Source organism: Protobothrops mucrosquamatus, unplaced genomic scaffold (assembly GCF_001527695.2).
Source record: "Protobothrops mucrosquamatus isolate PMUCROS unplaced genomic scaffold, P.Mucros_1.0 scaffold_99, whole genome shotgun sequence".
Taxonomy (NCBI): Eukaryota; Metazoa; Chordata; class Lepidosauria; order Squamata; family Viperidae; genus Protobothrops; species Protobothrops mucrosquamatus.
This window is the reverse complement of record NW_015386175.1, coordinates 1,986,268-2,006,713: the sequence shown is the minus strand read 5'-3', so window position 1 is coordinate 2,006,713 and position 20,446 is coordinate 1,986,268. Positions and strand designations below refer to the sequence as shown.

Below are 20,446 nucleotides of genomic sequence, written 5' to 3'. Positions count from 1 at the left end.
GGCCCGCTGCACCCCCCCCGCGGCCTCCCGGACGGCCCGCCGCCGCCTATCCGACCGCGCCGCCGCCGCCTATCTGACCGCGCCACCGCCGGTTAGAAATTTTTTTTTCTTTTGTTTTGTCCTCTAAAAACGATGTGCGTCTTATGGTCAGGTGCGTCTTATGGTGCGAAAAATACGGTATATTTGATAAATAAATAGCTGTTTAAGTCAGAGGCCCCTAACTTTTTAGGCACCAGGGACTGGTTCTGTGGGGAGAGGTTTTTCTGCGGACTGGAGGGGGTGTGGTTTCATGTGCTGCCTGCATCCCATGGATGGGGCTTCGCTTGTTTGCGTGGCCCGGTTTCTCGTATGCCTGGTGCCGGTCCACAGACCGGGGGTTGGGGACCTCTGGTTTAAGTGGATGCTGTAGCAGAATTTAACAGTTTAGTTGGCAATTGCCCAATTTAAATTAAACAGGTTGGCATACGGATGGAAATAGATCTTAACACATTTGACATCTTTTCTGTTCCTTTGCTTTCCAGTAGTTTAAGCAAGACAAATTCCAAGTGAACTTCATTTTAGAAAGGCTAATTTTAAACTAATTTTATATGCTGTGGTGTACAAGGATCTTTCTATCCAGTCTTGTTTTATGTTTTACTTGTGTTTTATAAAGCCATAAACAGAGGCTTAAAGAGAGTTCTCCCCTTCTTGTCTCATAGTCCTTGATCCTCTTGGCTCTGACCGGAGTTCTCTTCTTGGGTCTCAACCTGGTTTTCCTTGGCATCTATCTCATTTGCCTGTCTTGCTGCAAGAAGGAGGAAGAGTCGGAGACTAAGAAGCCCAATTCTTGCTGCATCACCTGGACTGCAGTGGTAGCCGCTCTCATGTGTTGGTGAGTTCTTTCAGTCTGATCTGTAATAAGGGTGTGGGAAAGCTTTGAAAGCTTCCTTCAGTGACAGCTTTTAAAAGTGTCCTGTATTTCATGATTTGCCTTTGCATTCCAAGGTATTCTTAACTTTTTTCTCCAGCCACATAATTCAAAAACTATTTTTTTTTCCATTCAGCTTTCCTGGTGGTCCAACTTTCAATGAAGGCCTTGATAGTACATGCCTTTGTTGTCAGTTCGTATCTCCTCACTTTAACCTTTTGAGTAGATCTATCATACTCGCTCTCCCCAGCAGCAGATGCCTCTTTATTTCATAGATAAAGTCATCATCCCCATTAGCTGGAAAAACAAAATGTATTTCTTATTCTACTTCTCTGCCTATTTGTATGGGGTTAGCTTTGTAATAATTTACTTCTTTTAATATTGACATGGAGACTGACTTTTTAGCCTCTTCTTTCTCCTTTAACAAAAGAGTCCTTAGATATCAAAGTGGTATCACCAGCCTATCTGATGTTGTTGAAGTTTCTTCCTAGAATTATAACTTGAAATTCCATTTCTTCTACTCCAGTATTTGTGTGACGTTTATTTAATTTATATGCAGAATATAAGGGGGCAATAAAACAATGTCAGTGCATTCCTCTATTAATTTGGGAACATTTATTTGCTCTATATTGTCTTTGATTGCTTCCTAATCATCCTGTATACTGTTCAGTAGGCAGATGTGATCGCTTGGTACCATCCTATTTTTAAGAGCTATCAATGATATCTTGTGATCTACCCAGTTAAAAGCAAACGAAGCAATAAATAACTCTTTTTGGGAACCCTCTTGTCTCTTCCATTACCCACCAAATATTAACAATGCGATCTCAAGTGCCCCCTACTCTTAATGTGGTTTCTGCCTCTAGTAGTTCTTGTTCCATAGGCTATAGATACCCTACTAATATTTTTCTTTGTGTTTGTGCCAATTTTTAAGTTTTTTATTTTTACATATGGCACAACCTAGAAGAACAAACGCATCAGCAAAAAGATTCAGCAGTCCATCTCCATTTAAAAGACAAAGGCCATTGTTTTGAAGACAGCAATTCCACATTTTGGACAGAGAGGACTGCTGGTTTGAAGGAGGGGTCAAAGAGGTCATCTATGTCAAAATTGAACAGCCCTCTCTCAACATAGGGGGAGGGATACGACATTATATATCTCCAGTCTACAACACAGTCTTTTCAACGGTTCCAAGAAGGCTCCACACCCATTCGCACTACTCAGGTGACCCTGAGGACACAGATAAACCTCCAGGTGGCCTCAGCATCTCTCTAAAAGAATGCAAATGACCAGCTGTCTGCAAGGAATATAAACCCTTCCATTCCCCACCATCCAGTCAGAGCTGTAGAAGCTTCTTGGATGAAAAGCGAAAGGTCTTCAAAGAGAAAAAAGAAAGTCCAGTTGCCTCTTGAAAAAGCACATTTGGGAACTTTTTTATTTTTTTATTTTTTTTTGTGAGGATGCTTTCCAGAAAGGTAATTGTACAAGCCACAAGTTTTGGTCACCAAGAAGCAAGTGGTCCAAGAAATAATATTTAACTTGGGCATCTAACCTGAAAGATGAACTCATCCATTTATACTCTTGATGATGAAAATCAATTCACCACAACCTCTTAATGCTTTCAGAGAAACTGTCTTCCTGATTCTGTAAATGAAATCGTAATAATGGGTTCACGTCACTTATCTCTGTTAGTAAGGTGCTTAATTACCTGCCAATAGTTACTTGAAATGTAAAATATTTAACTAAAATATCATGTAGTTTCTGATGCTTGAGAGTACTTCACAGTACATACCCTTCTTGTAAGAAGTCTGAGCCATGTCACCTTTCTTTATGTCGAGTTTCTTGCATAGCTGTAGGAAAATGGACTTATTTACATGGAAAATTGCTGTGTTTTTGTGTGCATAAGCAATTCACATTCCTCTTAATCCATTATGTTTCTATTACCAGTAAATTTGATTATTTCACAAGGGGAAGGGTAGCCAGATATGACAGTTTCATTGGGTTCTTTGAGCATTTAGCAGACTCTCCTCTTTTTCTCCCTGCCACCCATATAAATGATAGGGTCATTGGCTGCACTTCTATGCCTGACTCAGAGAAGAAGGCCTAGTAAAGCCATTTGCAGGTGCCCCAAACCTTCACATATAATTCTAGATTTTGCTTTAATATGACTGAGAAGTTTATTGTGCTCCAATATTCATTTCCCTTGTAGCAAATTCCAAGAGGATGAAGGAAATCCAACAATGGAGGAATCTGTTTTACTCTATCTTCCAAAGGGATGGCACAATTGGTTTCCAAGGGTCACATGACATTTGCACATAGACTCTGAATTAGAGGGCAATGAAACTGGGAGCCTCAGGAAAGAGAGATTATATCTTTATCTCCTGGATTTGAATATGATCATCTAAATGTTTCTTCTTTACTATCCCACTGAATGAGACAACATAGTAATAGAAGTTGCACGTGATACTCTGTTTCCCCAAAAATAAGCCCTATCCCAAAAATAAGCCCTAGCTTGATTTTGGGGGGTGGACCTAATATAAGCCCTACCCCAAAAGTAAGCCCTACCATTGTGGTTGCCCAGGGGGTGAAGTGGGTGAATGTGGCCAGTTTGATGTCTCTCGCATGGGATGTGAGGTAGCCCAGGCAGGCTGGGGGCGGAACCACAGAGTTTTGCATGGTACAAACGATACTATTACTGCACCAAAGCCATTTAGTCCGAGGTGACCAGTGAATGTGGTTTCAGCTTTTACACTGTCCCTTGACTAGAAAGGGTCTAATTCAGGGATCACTCCCCTTTTCCTTCAGCATAGCCCAAGCTCCCCACACTTCTTTCCAATTCTGCCTCAAAGCTTCAGCGATTCGGTTCTCTCCTGTCCTTCCCAGCCCGTTCCTTTGACTACTACCTCCTCATTTATCTATTTTCACCCAAGTGGGGCAGGCTTTCTTTCTCATCGCTTGTTCTTCTCCAGGACTGTTTTCTTGCAAAGGTTTTATTCATTTACTTTCTCAGCAGCAGAACACGTCCCACTCTGAAAGGAGAAGGGAGCATCGCCTGTTGGTTTTGGCTTATTGGAGGGCTCCACTCCTCTTCAGCCTGGTGTATGCTGGGTGCTGAAGTTCTGTGCAAGTGAGGTTTAGCAGGCCAAGAGCTCAGGAGCCTCTGTGTGTGTGTGTGTGTGTGTGTGTGAGAGAGAGAGAGAGAGAGAGAGAGAGAGAGAGAGAGAGAGAGAGAGAGAGAGAGAGAGAGATCCGATCCAACCTCTGTGTGTGTGTGTGTGTGAGAGAGAGAGATCCAATACAAACATTTGCAGAGCAGCGAATCCACAGCATTGAGATGCCACACCTGGCAATTGAAACTCATCCAGCTGCTGCCTCAAAGTCACATTTGTAGACAGTCCCTGAACAGAACAAGTGACGAGAAAGAAAGCCTACCCCTCGTGGGTGGAAATAGGTAAATGAGGAGGTGGTAATCGAAGGAAGGGGGTGGGGTTAGGGAAGGACGGGCTGGGAAGGACGGGAGAGAACTGAATCGCTGAAGCTTTGAGGCAGAATTGGAAAGAAGTGTGGGGAGCTTGGGCCATGCTGAAGGAAAAGGGGAGCGATCCCTGAATTAGACCCTTTCTAGTCAAAGGACAGTGTAAAAGCTGAAACCACATTCACTGGTCACCTCGGACTAAATGGCTTTGGTGTGGTAACAGTATCTTCTTATTATTTGTACCATGCAAAACTCCGTGGTTCCTGTGCTTGGCCCCGCCTTCCAACCTGGTCCTCCAGCGGGCCTGGTACCCCACCCGTGATGACCCCGCCTCTGCCCCACCTGGTACCTCTGCCTCCGCCTGCAAAATAAGACACTCCCGAAAATAAGCTCTAATGGGTCTTTTGGACTAAAAATAAATATAAGACTCAGGCTTATTTTCGAGGAAACACGGGGTAGGAAATCTTATCCTCATGATTAATTTAAAGCAAGATATGAAAACGGGCAAGTGATTCCATCAATCCCTTGATAAAGTTAAGTGGTTAAACCAGGGCTATATCATATAGAATTGTTCATATAAACAGGACCTAGTCTTCTTCTGCACCTGAACATTCATAACAGTTAAACGTGGAAATGGACAACTGAGTTCTATTTTGCTGTGTTTAGAAGTATGAGGGAAAAGAAGATTGTCAAATGTTACATTACATGCCCTGCAAGATCAAGGAATATTTTACCATCTTATAGACAAGACTATTCCTCATCCTTACTTACATAGAGATGGGGTCAAATGTTGCTTTCTAAGTTGTGGTTCAAGGCCCAAGTTTGTGCATATGCAAATAGCACCTTCCAGTGCCTTTTGATAGTATCATTCTGTTTCCTTTGTACTGGGTCACTTTAAATGTAAAACATTGACCAACTGATCTTATCTTTACTCAGCAACCTATAAATTGGTGCACCTATGACTTCCTGATTTGTCACTGATAAGGCACCCAGTTCATACATTGCCAAAAGGCATTTAGTTAATCTAAAGGCTACATCAAAAGCTAATTATTAGGAAGAATTGAACAAAGTCCACAGAAATGAGACAGTTGTATACCTTCTCCCCTGGAACCCCTAAACAATCTGGTTCTGCTAAACCACTTTTGCAATTTTTTTGAAAGCAAATAAGTGACGAAAGATAGCCAAAGGAAGTTCATTTGTTATAGTAGTGACAATCAATGTAAAGAAAGAATGTCCTCTGGATATGTTTAGTTACTTAACAGCTGTCATGTCTAAGTAGCAAAATAATAGGCCTGGCTAGGGTTGATCGGACTTGTAGTCAAACTTTTGGAGAGCTGCAATTTGGGGAAGGTTGATATGTTTTTTGTGAAGTTACATAAAGTGGCAAGAATTATCCACTCTCATGGAAAACTGAATTTTTGATGTTCCGTCTGGCATTTGCTCCACATCACCAATGAGAAATAACCACTTTTTAAAGGGTGCATATGCAAGCTTAAGAATAGCCAAAACATTAACCTTTGATGTATTACAGAAGATAAAGACTCTTTTCTTTCATCAATGATTTTTTAATTTTTAAATACTTCTTTTCTATGCTGCCCTGTTCCAAGCAGATCTGGTGTTTCAATTGTTAATCACATTCTTGCATTAAAAACTGGTAGTAGATATGCCCTAAATTTATTTTGCTATTTGACACTTTCAAAGAGTAACTGGTTTCATACATTGCACTAAGGTAAGCCATGGATTATTCAGACTATGTTTACTGAGCAATCACAGTGCCCAAATTTATATATTAAGCATGTAAACATTAAATTGTTGTGTGAAAACATGAACCCAGAAAACATCTTAAATCAAAATCAAGCAAACTATGAGATAATTGAGCCCAGTAATTAAAGTAGGCCTGTCAAGTTACTTATGGCTTTTATTGCTAATATTTTTGGTTTTTATTCTTTTTAAGAACTTGCAGTGTTAGAAATAGGCATTCTGTATCACATCTGACTAACCTTAGCAACAAACACAAAGAAAATGACATCCATATATGTGCTTCATATATTTCCTTCCATGTGTTTTCTGATGGGTTTCCATTGAATTCTGTTGGTTGCTCTTCTATAAACACTGTTCTCAATTAGATCATTCAGTTACTTGTTCCAAGGACTTACAAGAATTTTAGTCCTTAATTATTTGAGAGTCATCTGAGTCTCCAAAGGTGGAGGAGGGTTTTTTCCCTCCCTAATTCTCTTTGCTGAATAGAACTATCTGTATCTAGGAATAAACATAATGATTAAACCAGCATGCTCTTCCCATGACTTGCTTCCTTCCCCAGAACAGAGGCACGTGATTTCCAGACCTTCGGGCTGATTAAAAATTCCATGGAATCAGATAAATGTATGAACTTTGAACAAATAAGATGGGGAGGAAGCAGAGAAATAAAATACCTAAGTACTTTTAAGTTCCCCAGGGTGTCTTGATTGCAGTTGCTTAGTTTAATCAGTTGAATTCCAATAGCTAGAAATCTGGTTCTTCGACTTTTAAATGAATAGCAAAAACAGTCTGAATGAAGTTATACATATTATGCCAGACATCTAACTCTGTCTTACTTTCTGCTTGCCATGTGCTTAGAAATGTCAGTGGGGAGTCTTGCACCATTAGGGTGGTATGATCAAACTGAAACTTGTATTTGGACACGAATCCTCTCTTAAAGTTACTTCAGTTCCATTGACTTGACATTTCAGATGTTAAATGACACTTTGCTTTATAACATGCTGTCACAGTATGTTTTCCTTTTGTTTTTGAGATGGTCATTGATTGTTAATAATATTTATTTACTTTATGGAGATGAGCATCACAAGGGTTTTTAGGTTCATGGTGACTCTTTAGCTTACTTAAAACTGAGTGAATAGTGGTTATACCTGGGTTACATATATCCAGATAACCATTAGATGGCAACAGAGAGATACATAAATATTAATGTTTTGCTGCCATCTAGTGGTCACCTGGATTTTTACAGTCCAAGTATACGATTCAAGATTGCCTTTCTATATATAAGGGAATGTGTGGATGACCTTAGGGGACAAGGGGAAGAAATGCTGTCTAGACAAGAGAGGCAGGAACCCCCAGTGATAGTCAGAGAAAGAAACATAGGAAGAACCTGACTAAGTGGATAAAACAGTCAGAAGTGGGGTGGGGAGTTTGTACTTTCAGACTTACAAAATTCTGTTAATATATTTTTACAATAAAGTAGAATTAGTTCATCTGGTTGTGTTTTCTGACTGATTTATCTGGGAGAGCTGACATAAATCTTGCAAGTCTAGGTAATCCACCAGCTATGATATAACCATCTTCTCGTAAAAGGGAAGGTTGAGACCAAGTGAAAATTGTCCAATACAGTTGGGTCCTGCAGTGGGCTGTTTAGTGGGGAGGAACCACTGCCTCTTTAAAAAATGGTCAAGGAAGAATTCACCACCATTAGCCAACCATGAAGGGCATGGATCTAATACACAAGTAAGCAAGCTGTCTATTAGTTACGAGTACCCAGTCCACTTCATCAGGACCAAGCTTCTAGATCAGGGGTCTGCAACCTTGACAACTTTAAGACTTGTGGACTTCAGCTGGCTGAGGAATTCTGGGAGCTGAAGTCCACAAGTCTTAAAGTTGTCAAGGTTGCAGACCCTGTCCTAGATCAGGGCTTTTCAACCTTTTCACAGATTGTACCCCTTTTAGGACATGACAATATTTGAGTACCACCAGTGCTTAGCAAGGAGTCAAAAACTTGATAAGTAAAAAAAAGGGAGGGATTTTGGGTTTTACTGATTAGATTCATTTGTTGTTATAGAAATGGCTAGTTTATAATATTATGGAAAAGTAAAAAGTTGAGGTTCAATGTTAATGCTTCTTTCTACTGCAACAGAGGAAGTATGTTCTTTTTCCCTTCTCCCCCTCACTTCCCCCCCCCTTTTTTCCTCCCCACTGTGTCCTGCTATTTGCCTTTGTATTTTTGTATTTTATTCTATAATCTAATAAAATATTACAAACTGTAGAAAAAAAAAAGAAAAAAATTGGCACTTTTAAGACTTGTGGATTTCAACTCCCAGAATTCCTCAGCCCTCATGGCTAGTTGAGGAATTCTGGGAGTTGAAGTCCACAGGTCTTAAAGTTGCTAAGTTTGTAGACTCCTGAGCTAGCTGGTTTGCCCTTCTGAGCTCTTCCACAGTGTAGTAAGAATGCACTCCCCCCACTCCCCTCCCTGTACCCTTAAAGACACAGGAATAAAGTGCAAAGCAAGAAAATAAAGAAACACAAACTCTGGGGTTTTTTTCCTCTTTAAGCTGCCTTAGGCGTGTCATGTGTCACAATGTTGCAATTCTAGACTGAAAGGCTCCTGCAATTGTGAAAAGCTTTAGCTTTAATTTAAGCCTGTTTACCTTCAAAGAAAACTTTCTAAAAGCCCCAGACAGACTCAATTAAAGGGGGTAAAACTAATTACATTTGTTTAAAGGGATTAAACCTTTCCTGTTGTCTTTTTTCCCCTTCCCCCACCCAAACTACGTTCTTTTATAGCCTCTCCTCTCTCTCCCCCCCTTTTTCTTCAGTTCATCTCCAGCTCCGAGCTGCTTCTGGAAGCGCCAATCAGCTGGAGCCAATCAGCTGGAGCCCTGCCGACTCCTGGGGCTTCTGCTGAGCCCAGACAGTCCTGCAGCTGCCTCTCCCTCAGGCTTGGCTCGCTTCGGCTCATTCCCCTCCCCTGCTACACTTGGCTAGCAATCACGTACCACCTGCCATGTGGCAAAGTACCACAAGTGGTACGCGTACCACCAGTTGAATAGCCCTGTCCTAAATAACCAAGCGACACTGAATTTCAGCCACTACTGTAGGACCTGCTCCAAGGCTTGAGTCCAATTTGGAGCAGAATCAACAAATCTCCAAGTCAACCCTTCCCAGGAGGGCCTTGTAATGATATGTGAGAATGATCTTAACAGACAGAGTATAGGGATAGGTAACTGAACCTATAGCAGGAATGTGGGTGTGGCAAGAGGAGTCCCTAGTTTCTTAGACTGCAAAGGAAACGGGGAGAAATATACTTTCAGATTGGCAAGATTGATGTCAACCTTACAAGGTAGACCAGACAGGAAACAACAGCAGATGAGCTACTTTTATTTTATTGAAAAGTTTGTTATTGTTAGTTGCGAAATCGTGTCTGACCCATCGCGACCCCATGGACAACGTTCCTCCAGGCCTTCCTGTCCTCTACCATCTTCTGGAGTCCATTTAAGCTCACGCCTACTGCTTCAGTAACTCCATCCAGCCACCTCATTCTCTGTCGTCCCCTTCTTCTATTGCCCCCAATCCTTCCCAACTTTAGGCTCTTCTCCAGTGAGTCCTTCCTTCTCATTAGGTGGCCAAAGAACTTGAGTTTCAACTTCAGGATCTGGCCTTCTAAAGAGCAGTCAGGGTTGATCTCTAGGACTGACCGGTTTGATCGCCTTGCAGTCCATGGGATTCACAGGACTCTTCTCCAGCACCATAGTTCAAAGGCCTCAATTCTTTTGCGCTCAGCCTTTCTTATGGTCTCAACTTTCACAGCCATACATTGCAACTGGGAAAACCATGTCCTTGACTATACGCACTTTTGTTGGCAGGGTGATGTCTCTGCTTTTTAGTATGCTGTCTAGATTTGCCATAGCTTTCCTCTCCAGGAGCAAGCGTCTTTTAATTTCTTGGCTGCAGTCCCCATCTGTGGTGATCTTGGAGCCCAGGAAGATAAAATCTGTTACTACCTCCATTTCTTCCCCATCTATTTGCCAGGAATTGAGAGGGCTGGATGCCATGATCTTGGTTTTCTTAATGTTGAGTTTCCAGCCAACTTTTGCACTCTCCTTCTTCACCCGCATCAAGAGGCTCTTTAGTTCCTCTTCACTTTCTGCCATTAGAGTGGTATCATCTGCATATCTTAGGTTTTTGATATTTCTCCCGGCAATCTTAATTCAACTTTTGATTCATCTAGCCCTGCCTTTCTCATGATGTGCTCTGCATATAAGTTAAATAGGCAGGGCAACAGAATACAGCCTTGCCGGACTCCTTTCTCAATTTTGAACCAATCAGTGGTTCCGTGTTCAGTTCTCACTGTTGCTTCTTGACCCGCATATAGGTTTCTCAAAAGACAAATAAGATGGTCTGGTACTCCCATCCCTTTAAGAACTTGTCACAATTTGTTGTGATCCACACAATCAAAGGCTTTAGCATAGTCAATGAAGCAGAAGTAGATGTTTTTCTGGAACTCCCTAGCTTTTTCCATGATCCAGCGTATGTTGCAATTTGATCTCTAGTTCCTCTGTCTCTTCAAAATCTTGCCTGTACTTCTGGAAGTTCTTGATCCAATCCACATACTGCTGGAGTCTAGCTTGTAGGATTTTTACATTCATATAATATTACAGTCACATGTACATTTAGTGATCATTTCCAATTTAAGGAATGTATTGCAGTTGCTAAATGAGAGGATGTGGTGTTTAAGATGAAGAAAAGAGTCAAGTTCATTCATATTACTGGAAGCAATGCATTTCCTAAATTTATAGGTCTGACTTCTAGCCCAAACTGCTTGCATCTCACCTGGAGGAGGTATTCTGAACATGTTCTTTCTAGATGACTAGCAGACAGAAACCTACTTGATTAGGAGTCCCTGATTTAAGCTACCACTACATTGTAGTAGGATTTATAAATTGTGTCAGGAAGCCTAGTGGTAACAAATGCAGTGACCTCAAAATAGGTGCAATACTGTGTATACAGTCCTGCCTTTAATCTATACCTCTGATTTTATTTGGCTGTAATTTTGAATATATATTGAAAATGGAATAAATTGTAACTCACAATAATGTAATAGAACAGTGTGTGTCTTGATAAAAAAAAACATATTCCAGATGGGTTCAGAGTCAGGACAAAAACTAAACTTGACTAAAGATACTTTAGATCGGGGGGGGGGTTGGAAAGGGGAACCGGGTGGTGCAAGCAGTGGACCATTGCACATGTGTGCACGCATCACTCGACTTGTGCAAGCAGCAGGACCACATGCACACACCCGCAGCTCAACTTCTGCAAGTTGAGCTGCACATGTGCATGCTTGCCAGCACACCGCTCATGCAAGTCGAGCTGCACGCGCATGCTCGCCAGCCCACTGCTCACACGGCCCAGTTCCAAATGGGCCACGGCCCAGTAGTGGGCTGCAGCCCAGGGATTGGGGACCCCTGCTTTAGATTACAATAATTAATTACATTTAATATGATTACTTCCAGGTAGTTTTAATTTTTTTTTGTCTGTCTAATTAAAAAGTAAACTTTTGTTGGCTCTTTGGGCATTGCTTTGGAGATCTATCTGTTTCCTTATGATTTCAGATTACCTGTTTCTGGGATGAAATAACTTTGAACTATAAAGTAATAATAGTAGAAAAGAGAGCAAACTAATTTTTCCCCAGGTGGTTGGAAAAACAGAATTTACTCCTCTGGTTAAAAATTGCCTTAGTAAGTATCCTTCTATGATTGACCACTAATTTTTTGTTACATGTCATTGACTCCACGCATGTGAGATGCATTAACCAAATGGTTAGGCCATGCCCTGTACAGTCTCCAAGCCAATGTTGCTTGTTTTTTGTAGAAAAACAGGGAGGAACTGCCAGGAATGCTTTCTATAATATAATGGTCTGTAATCTCCTACAACATACTTCCATGAGGAAGCCTTAAAACAATATTCCACGTGGGGACTGTAATTCAAAGCTGGCATCAATGTTTAATGAGCAGGAGATAAACATAGCCATGGCTGAGTACTCTTCTGTACAGTTCAGTTGGAGAGATGCACATCAGCGTTTAAAAGGTACAACCCATCTGAAACAGGGAAATCATTAAAAAAAAATAAAAGGAAAGCTGGCAAGCATGAATAATTTTTATTGGTTGAGATATCAAGGATAGTTGAATAGGAGTCACAAACTAAGTAGCTTTTCTGTATAATCTACTGCTAAGTAATTAACAAGGACATTCACAGCCCTGCATTTCCTCTGTCTTCCTAAGCAACCTAGTTTTTTTAACTTTGGATTTTTCTTTCTCTTCTGCACTTCTCCCCAGGAAAATAGAAAGTATAACGGTTACACTGTTAAATTAGCTGCAATTTTTTTTAAAAAAAAAAAATAAAGAAATTGTAAAAAAAAAAAAAAAAGATAAAATCTTGCCAGACTTTATCCTCAGACAAATCAACAGAAAACACAATACACGTAAGTCTTCTTCTGTGAAGTCTCTGTTTGAACTTTTATGATAATCCACCGCACAACCATTGATGCATAAATAAACTGCATCACATCCCAAAGTGCATGTGTGTAATTATAACCATTCTGTCCATAGCAAACATATTTTCTGGGATAATTCTTTAATTGATAGAATTGCTTAATTGATCGAATCAATTTTTGAGGCTTTTATTATCTACATATTAGTTGTTAGTAACAAGCTGGTCATCATTTTTGTTTTGTCTTCTGTTCTTTTTTTTTTAAAACAAGTTTTAGTGGTTTTTTAACTTTTACAACAAAATGCTCGAGAAACACCATGGTGATGGGGTAATCAATCATCCAAAAACAAGGTCATATATATATAACTCAAATTAATGCATTAGGTATTCCCTCTCTGTTTCCCTCAAATAGTATAACATATTTAGAATAATCTTCTTCTGTTCTATTCAATGGTGGATTTTCCTCAGATCACTCAAAAGTAAAAAGTTGTAGAAAAACCCTTTCTAGTACAGTACAAAAGGATTTGTTCTTATTCCAAAGGCACTATACAGTATATTCATGAACTCAGCTTCACAACACCAGGCGGACACCTTATAATAATAACACAATCCACATAATACCATAATATACCATAATCCAGGCTAGAGAAACCCCTCATCCAGAGAAAATCCTCAGGGAAAGATAAATGTAGACAGTTGAAATTTAAAATGTTTATACCATTTACATCCCAGACTTGTGCAAAAGCAAGCATGCATGAAATCAGTGGTTTAAAATGTCTGAAACTCTACACAGGTTGAAGTGCTTAATTTGCTGGATTCATTTGCCATTTCATGGCAGTTTTGGTAGCTGAATCCTATGTAAAATTATTGAAAATTAATTTGAAACTGAATTCTGATAAAATTAATAATACTTTGGGTCATTGCTTATCTACCTTAAACTGTATGATTAAAGACATGTTCTGAAAGGGGGGAACCTCTTTGCCTATTGAGGTTGAAGGCGCATATTAATCAAGTTTAATATTGCACTATAAATGATAATATCCTAGCATAGTAAATAAGTATATAATACTAATACTAATAATACTAATGCAGGTGGGAGAGAATTATCACTGTTGCAGTACTTGAAAAAAACAGTCCAGTAAGAGCTGAGTGTGCAGCTTGTGCAAAAACTGTACGCTCCAACAAATCCTCTGTGAACAGAGATCTCTTCACATAGGGGTTCACTGAAACTTACAGTAAGACCAGAAATTCTTAAACTTTTGCATGCAACTCAATAAAAGCAAGCACCAATGCTAATGAACTGTTGGGAGCAGAGAGATATAAAGTCAAGATGTTAATTATGACCTTTACAACCTTATGTTGGTATAGGGCCAGGTTACCTACAGAACCATCTTCTCTCCATTACATCAGCCCATCCCACCTGTTCAGTCAGGGGAGGTATGTTGAAGACTGTGTTAGCAAAAGAATTCCGACTCCTGGGGTCCAGGAAGAGAGCCTTCTTTGCCGTTGCCCCCCCTGTGGAACAGTCGCCCCAGAATTGAGGTGGACCTCTATTTTCCTGACCTTCTGAAAAGATGTGAAAACATAGCTCTGCGGCCTCTTGTGGAGCTTACAGAGGAGCAAATATCTGTAGGGCCAGATAGAGTTCTGAAAGTCATCCCCTGCCTTTTAATTTCTATCATTAAATTTTAATCATCCTTGCCTCTTTTGGGGCAGTGCGGTGGCTCATTGGTTAAGATGCTGGGCTTGTCAGCTGGAAAGCCAGCAGCCCAGGTTTGAGACCCGAGCTCCACGAGTCAGGGTGAGCTCCTGTCATTGCCCCAGCTCTTGCTAACTTAGCAGCTCGAAAGTATGCAAATGCAAGTAGATAAATAGGTACCACCTCGACAGGTACTCCTTTACTTTACTTTATTTTAATTTTTTTTTTTTTTTGCCTCTCTTTAAATTTTATAGAGTCCCTCTATGAGAGAGATGGGCAGTTTCAACCTTTGATAAAGAGCCTAAAATCTCACTTGTTCTTTCTTAATCTCTCCATTAGGTGATTCAAATAATCCTAGTTATATACATATAAATTGCCAAAGATCAATAGGACTTATCATCTGTAAATCACATTTCCATTTCCATCTGTATTTGCATGCAGGAATTTAATTGCACACAGATCTCATAGCTTTGGGGAAAGAGATATTTTGGGGATTTGCCTCCTATGAGCAAGCTTAAAATCAGACAGCTAAAATAGTGTCTGGCCTTTATCCATTGATCAAGTGCAGTGCTTCCCCATATAGTTAGAATGCACATTACTTAGATGGAGTATTTCTAATTAGCTGCCTTTGAGTGCAAATGTCAAGCTACGAAATTTACTGTCTGTAGGACCGCCTTAGTGCTTCTAGCTTGTCTACAGTTATGGGGGATCGGGGGAGGGGAGAGTTTGGGATCCACAGGTGCTCCCTATCAGTGTGAGAGCTGAAGCCACTAAAGAGATGTTTTGGTGAACCAAAGTTTCTTCTCATAACAATTGCTGGAAGATTAATTGGACAATGTTGACTTGAACTGTTGGGGAGGGAAAGTTTTATTCTTTTAATTATCTGTTTCCCACCATATTTTCAGAGCTAGCTTTCCTTCTATCCTACCGGTTTGCTACGTGAAGTATTAATGCCGCTTTACAATGCCTTAGTAAGGCCACACTTGGAATACTGCATCCAGTTTTGGTCACCACGATGTAAAAAAGATGTTGAGACTCTAGAAAGAGTGCAGAGAAGAGCAACAAAGATGATTAGGAGACTGGAGGCTAAAGCATATAAGGAAAGGTTGATGGAATTGGGTATGTCTAGTTTAATGAAGAGAAGGACGAGGGGGGACATGATAGCAGTGTTCCAATATCTCAGGGACTACCACAAAGAAGAGGGAGTCAAGCTATTTTCCAAGGCGCCTGAAGGCAGGACAAGAAGCAACGGATGGAAACTAATCAAAGAGAGAAGCAACCTAGAACTAAGGAGAAATTTCCTGGCAGTGAGAACAATTAACCAGTGGAACTCCTTACCTCCAGAAGCTGTGAATGCTCCAACACTGGAGGTTTTTAAGAAGAGACTGGACAGCCATTTGTCTGAAATGGTATAGGGTTTCCTGCCTGAGCAGGGGGTTGGACTAGATGACCTCCAAGGTCCCTTCCAACTTTATTATTATTATAATGCCTAATAAAGTTTACATTAGAGATCGTAATGTCTCTGGTGTTTTGCTTTGTTGGGCTTCTCAGATGGAATTTGAGAGCAAAAGCAAGATTATTTGCTCTTTGGCATGCTCCTTAGCTACTGTAATCTGTTTCATCAGGAAATTAAAAGATGCTATACCCAATTCTTTCAATAAGATCATAAGAAAAATAAAAACTTTGGAAGAAGTGTGCTATTTATTGTATATCCTTCTTTCTTATTACATATAGCTTTGGATAACCTCAGCCCACAACACAGTGAAGCCTTTTAAGAGTAAGGTGAGGAAAGAGCCAAGGAAGCATTATGTGCATGCATTTCTTTACCTTAGAAAAAAATGTGTGCTCAAGACAAATATTTTTATCTGCAGTAAAGATGAATGGCAAAATAGAGCATGTTGGTTATTCTGAGCAAACGAATATGTTATGAATTAGTGAATGTTTCTTCCCAAACAGCATCTCTTTGCTTGGAAAGAAACAGTCTCAGTTATCACTATTGAAGCTTTACCAGAAAAATATTTTTAACCCAAAGCAATATTTTTCTGCAGATTTTCACAACTCTTCATAACAAAAAAGGGTGGGGGTTTTTTTGTTTTTATTTTGCCTTTTAGCCTCAATCTCTCAGTATTTGGATGCAAGTCATTTACAACCTCATTTGTAAGTAGTGGGAATGAAATGAGGTTGACCATCCTTTGTTGAATTAGCTGGGAATGTCATCTGTCCCCAGTTTGATTCCAAATGTTTTGGACTTTAACTTTCATAATTCCTGGCTAGCTGGAAAGCATGGGAATTGAATCCAGAACAGCTGAAATATTGTAGACCCCAGTCCTTATGTAAGTTGTAAACTTACTGAGAGCTGTTTAGGTTGTAAGCTAGCAAGGTCCTACATTTACAAATATCTATTAACTTTCAGTCGCTTAAAAATCCTTGGACTGAAAAGTATATGTTCTGTTTATAAGAAGCCACCTGAAATAGACAAGCAAATTACCTGTGCCTTTTTTCTATCTATTTTGCAGTGTCTGCAGTTTGTACTAGGATGTGTCATATGTTCAATTCTTTCCATTTCAAAAGCATTTTATAAAGGAACAAAACTGAAACCTGCCTTACAGTGGATTGCTTTACATAATGCCTATAAATGGATCCAGTGGATATAAATGCCAATGAATTCCAAAGCTGGAAACTGATCCACAGGCAGGTTTTAGAATATTCTTTACATGAAATTAGTTTTATGGGTGAACAATCCATTGGCTACAAGTTTGCCTATCTTAAAGACCATATGTGTACGTCTATCCCTTATATGTGCTCATGTACTAGGGATATGAATTGAATTGTCTTGAATTAGGAATGTAGAGCAACTAGGCAAGAGTGCTTGAAGGTGAGATGGTTGTATTGAGCATTTTGGAAATGGGTTGGTTGGGGTTTTTGCTCAAAAACAGTGGTTCTCCTAGAGCAGGGGTTCCTAACCAGGGTGCGAGACGATACTCCAGGGGGTGCGAAAACTTGGGTTTTCAAAATTATAGTGTATATGCATAATTCATTGCCGTTATTTAGAACTTTTGTAAGGAGTACGAGAATATATCAGAAGGGCTCTAGGGGTCTGGGGCAGTGGTGGGATTCAGCCGGTTCGCACTACTTCGGCAGAACCGGTAGCTAATTTTTTGTTTCCCAGGCCCAGAATGGACTTCCGGAAGCGGCATCCACACAGAGAACCGGTTGTTCACATATTTGAATCCCACCACTGGTGCAGGGTATAGAAAAGGTTGGGAGTCGCTGTCGTAGAGTGAATAAGACAACATCTATTCACTCTAGATGCATGCATTCAAATCATCAGGACCAGATGGATTACATCCCATAATTCTGAAGGAGCTGGCAGATGTGGAGTACTAGCAAATCCTGGAATACTGGGGAATTAACAGAGGACTGGAAAAGAGCTGATGTGATTTCAATCTTCCAAAAAGGAAAACAAAATATAGGAATCCTAGTGGAAAACCACTTAAGTATGAGCCAGCAGTGTGGTACAACTGCCAAAAAAAACCAATGCAGTCTTAGGCTGCATCCACAGAAGGATAGTTTCACTTTATATTGCATAGTAAGACCACATTTGGAATACTGAGTCCAGTTTTGGTCACCACAATACAAAAAAGTTGTTGAGACTCTAGAAAGAGTGCAGAGAAGAGCAACAAAGGTGATTAGGATACTGGAGGATAAAATGATGAACAGTTGCAGGAACTGGGTATATCTAGTCTAGCGAACAGAAGGCCTAGGGGTGACTTGATAGCAGTCTTGGATGGATGGATGGATGGATGGATGGATGGATGGATGGATGGATGGATGGATAGATAGATAGATAGATAGATAGATAGATAGATAGATAGATAGATAGATATAGATAGATAGATAGATAGATAGATAGATAGATAGATAGATAGATAGATAGATATTGTCATTTTTACTGTGGGCACAATGGCACACATTAAAAATGAAATTTAGTTGTTTGCTCTCAAAGTGTACACATACATAACACACATTTAAAGCATACAATATACAACATATGTATATAGACCTATACCCTCACATATAAGTAACTACATATAAATATTAATCACTGTCCAACTTGAATACATAACGGAAAGAGAAACTTTGAGCGTTAATACTGTATGGAACAAAACTGTGACTGAATCTGGATGTTCTGCTTTGGATACCACGGAGCCGCCTCCTCCCAGAAGGTAACAAGGAAAACAGGTCGTGAAGAGGATGTGTAGTGTCCCAGACAATCTTACGGACTCTACTCAAGCAACGCTTATGTGCTATGTCCAATGTTTGGGGAGCTGCCACAGAGACCTATTTTCCAAAGCACCTGAGGGCATAACAAAAAGCAATGGTTGCCAAAGACAGATCCAATCTAGAACTAAAGAAAAATTTCCTGACAGTGAGAACAATTATTCAGTGGGATGGCTTGTCTTCAGAAGTTGTGCTCCATCTCTGGAGGTTTTTAAGAAGAGATTGGACATCCATTTTTCGGAATGGTATAGGGTCTCCTGCCTCAGCAGGGGGTTGGACTAGAAGACCTCCAAGATCCCTTCTGACTCTGTTATACTGTTACTATAACGGATCTAATTCAAACTTGGAGCATATTTGAAATGTTTAAACCAGCCTGTTCTATTCAAAGCAGAATGTTTTATATTTGATTTGATTTATATTTAATTTGAAACAGTTTGGATTAAAACCCTTTCACAGCTTCCCCTCAGACACTTTGGCTCTCTCCCTCCCTTGCACTGCTATCTCAGATTACTCAGAAGAAAGAGAAAGTAATGAAGCTTTCTTCCAGCTGTTACAGTTCACTGATTTCTTATTACTATTACATTAACAGTTAGTTGGCAGAAATTAGATTGCTTGGTGTCATGCCATTAATGTCAACAGAAAATCAGCAGTCCTTTTCTAGATAGCCAAGTGACCATTTTGATCATCAGGTCATCATAAAGTCTTTGGGAGAAAAAAACTGTATGAATTATAGGTGGTTCAACTGCCCACCCATGTGCTCTCTAAAGTAGACCATTTCTCATGTTGGCCCATTATGTCTTCCATTTCTCATCCCGTCCTTGTCATGTTCCTTGTGGAGCATTTTAGACAATAAACTGTTTAGAATTAATATCTTTTGTACTCTCCTCCCAGAATAAATGAAAAATGGATGAAGGGAAACAACATGTGAAAGTTGCTTGGAATGGAGTGAAAAGAATGTTTTGGAGTGCCACATGGATGTGTGAGGTTGCAATAATGGGAAGTATGAAAAATATGTTTGGTGGATAATAAATATTTATTAACTTTATATACCACCCAACTCCCAGCAACTCTGGGTGGTTTATAAATGGTTAAAACCATTCAAAAACAAGGATACAATAAAATACAGGTAGTTCTCAACTTACGACCACAACTGAGCCCAAAATTTCTGTTGCTAAGCGAGATAGTTGTTAAGTGAGTTTTGCCCCATTTTATGACATTTCTAGGCATTGTTGTTAAGTGAATCGCTGCAGTTGTTAAGTTAGTAACAAGGTTGTTAACTGATTCTGGCTTCTCCACTGACTTGTCAGAAGGTTGCAGAAGTTGATAACATGACCCCAGAACAGTGCAACCATCATAAATATAAGTCAGTTGCCACACCTCTGAATTTTGATCACTTGGCCAAGAGGATGCTGTACCTATTATAAGTGTGAAAAATAGAATAGAATAGAATAGAATAGAATAGAATAGAATAGAATAGAATAGAATAGAATAGAATAGAATAACTTTATTGTCACTTTAAATGTACACTAATCAGCATATATTAAAATGAAATTTTATTGCATTCAGCTCTCAAAGGATAACCACCTCCAATATACACTACATAAACATGACAAAAATTATGCATATATCCACACATACATACATACATACATACATACATACATACATACATACATACATACAGCTTGGTGATTGTATTAAACTTTTATAGTTTAAGATTTTCCCTGGTGTTCATGTTTATTTGCTTGTTTTGAATACATACATACATACATACATACATACATACATACATACATACATATATGACACAGAGAAACAACAGTCTAGTTCG

At 39.7% G+C, this 20,446-nt stretch overlaps 1 protein-coding gene across 1 annotated transcript in view; it reads left to right on the top strand.

Annotated features, from left to right (window-relative positions):
* The window catches only part of TTYH2 (tweety family member 2), a 78,745-nt gene that overhangs the window by 21,437 nt on the left and 36,862 nt on the right, over positions 1 to 20,446 (top strand). The window contains exon 2 of the mRNA XM_029284020.1: positions 699 to 871. Coding sequence (XP_029139853.1) covers positions 699 to 871 — 173 coding nt within the window. The remainder of the gene's footprint in view (positions 1 to 698; positions 872 to 20,446) is intronic.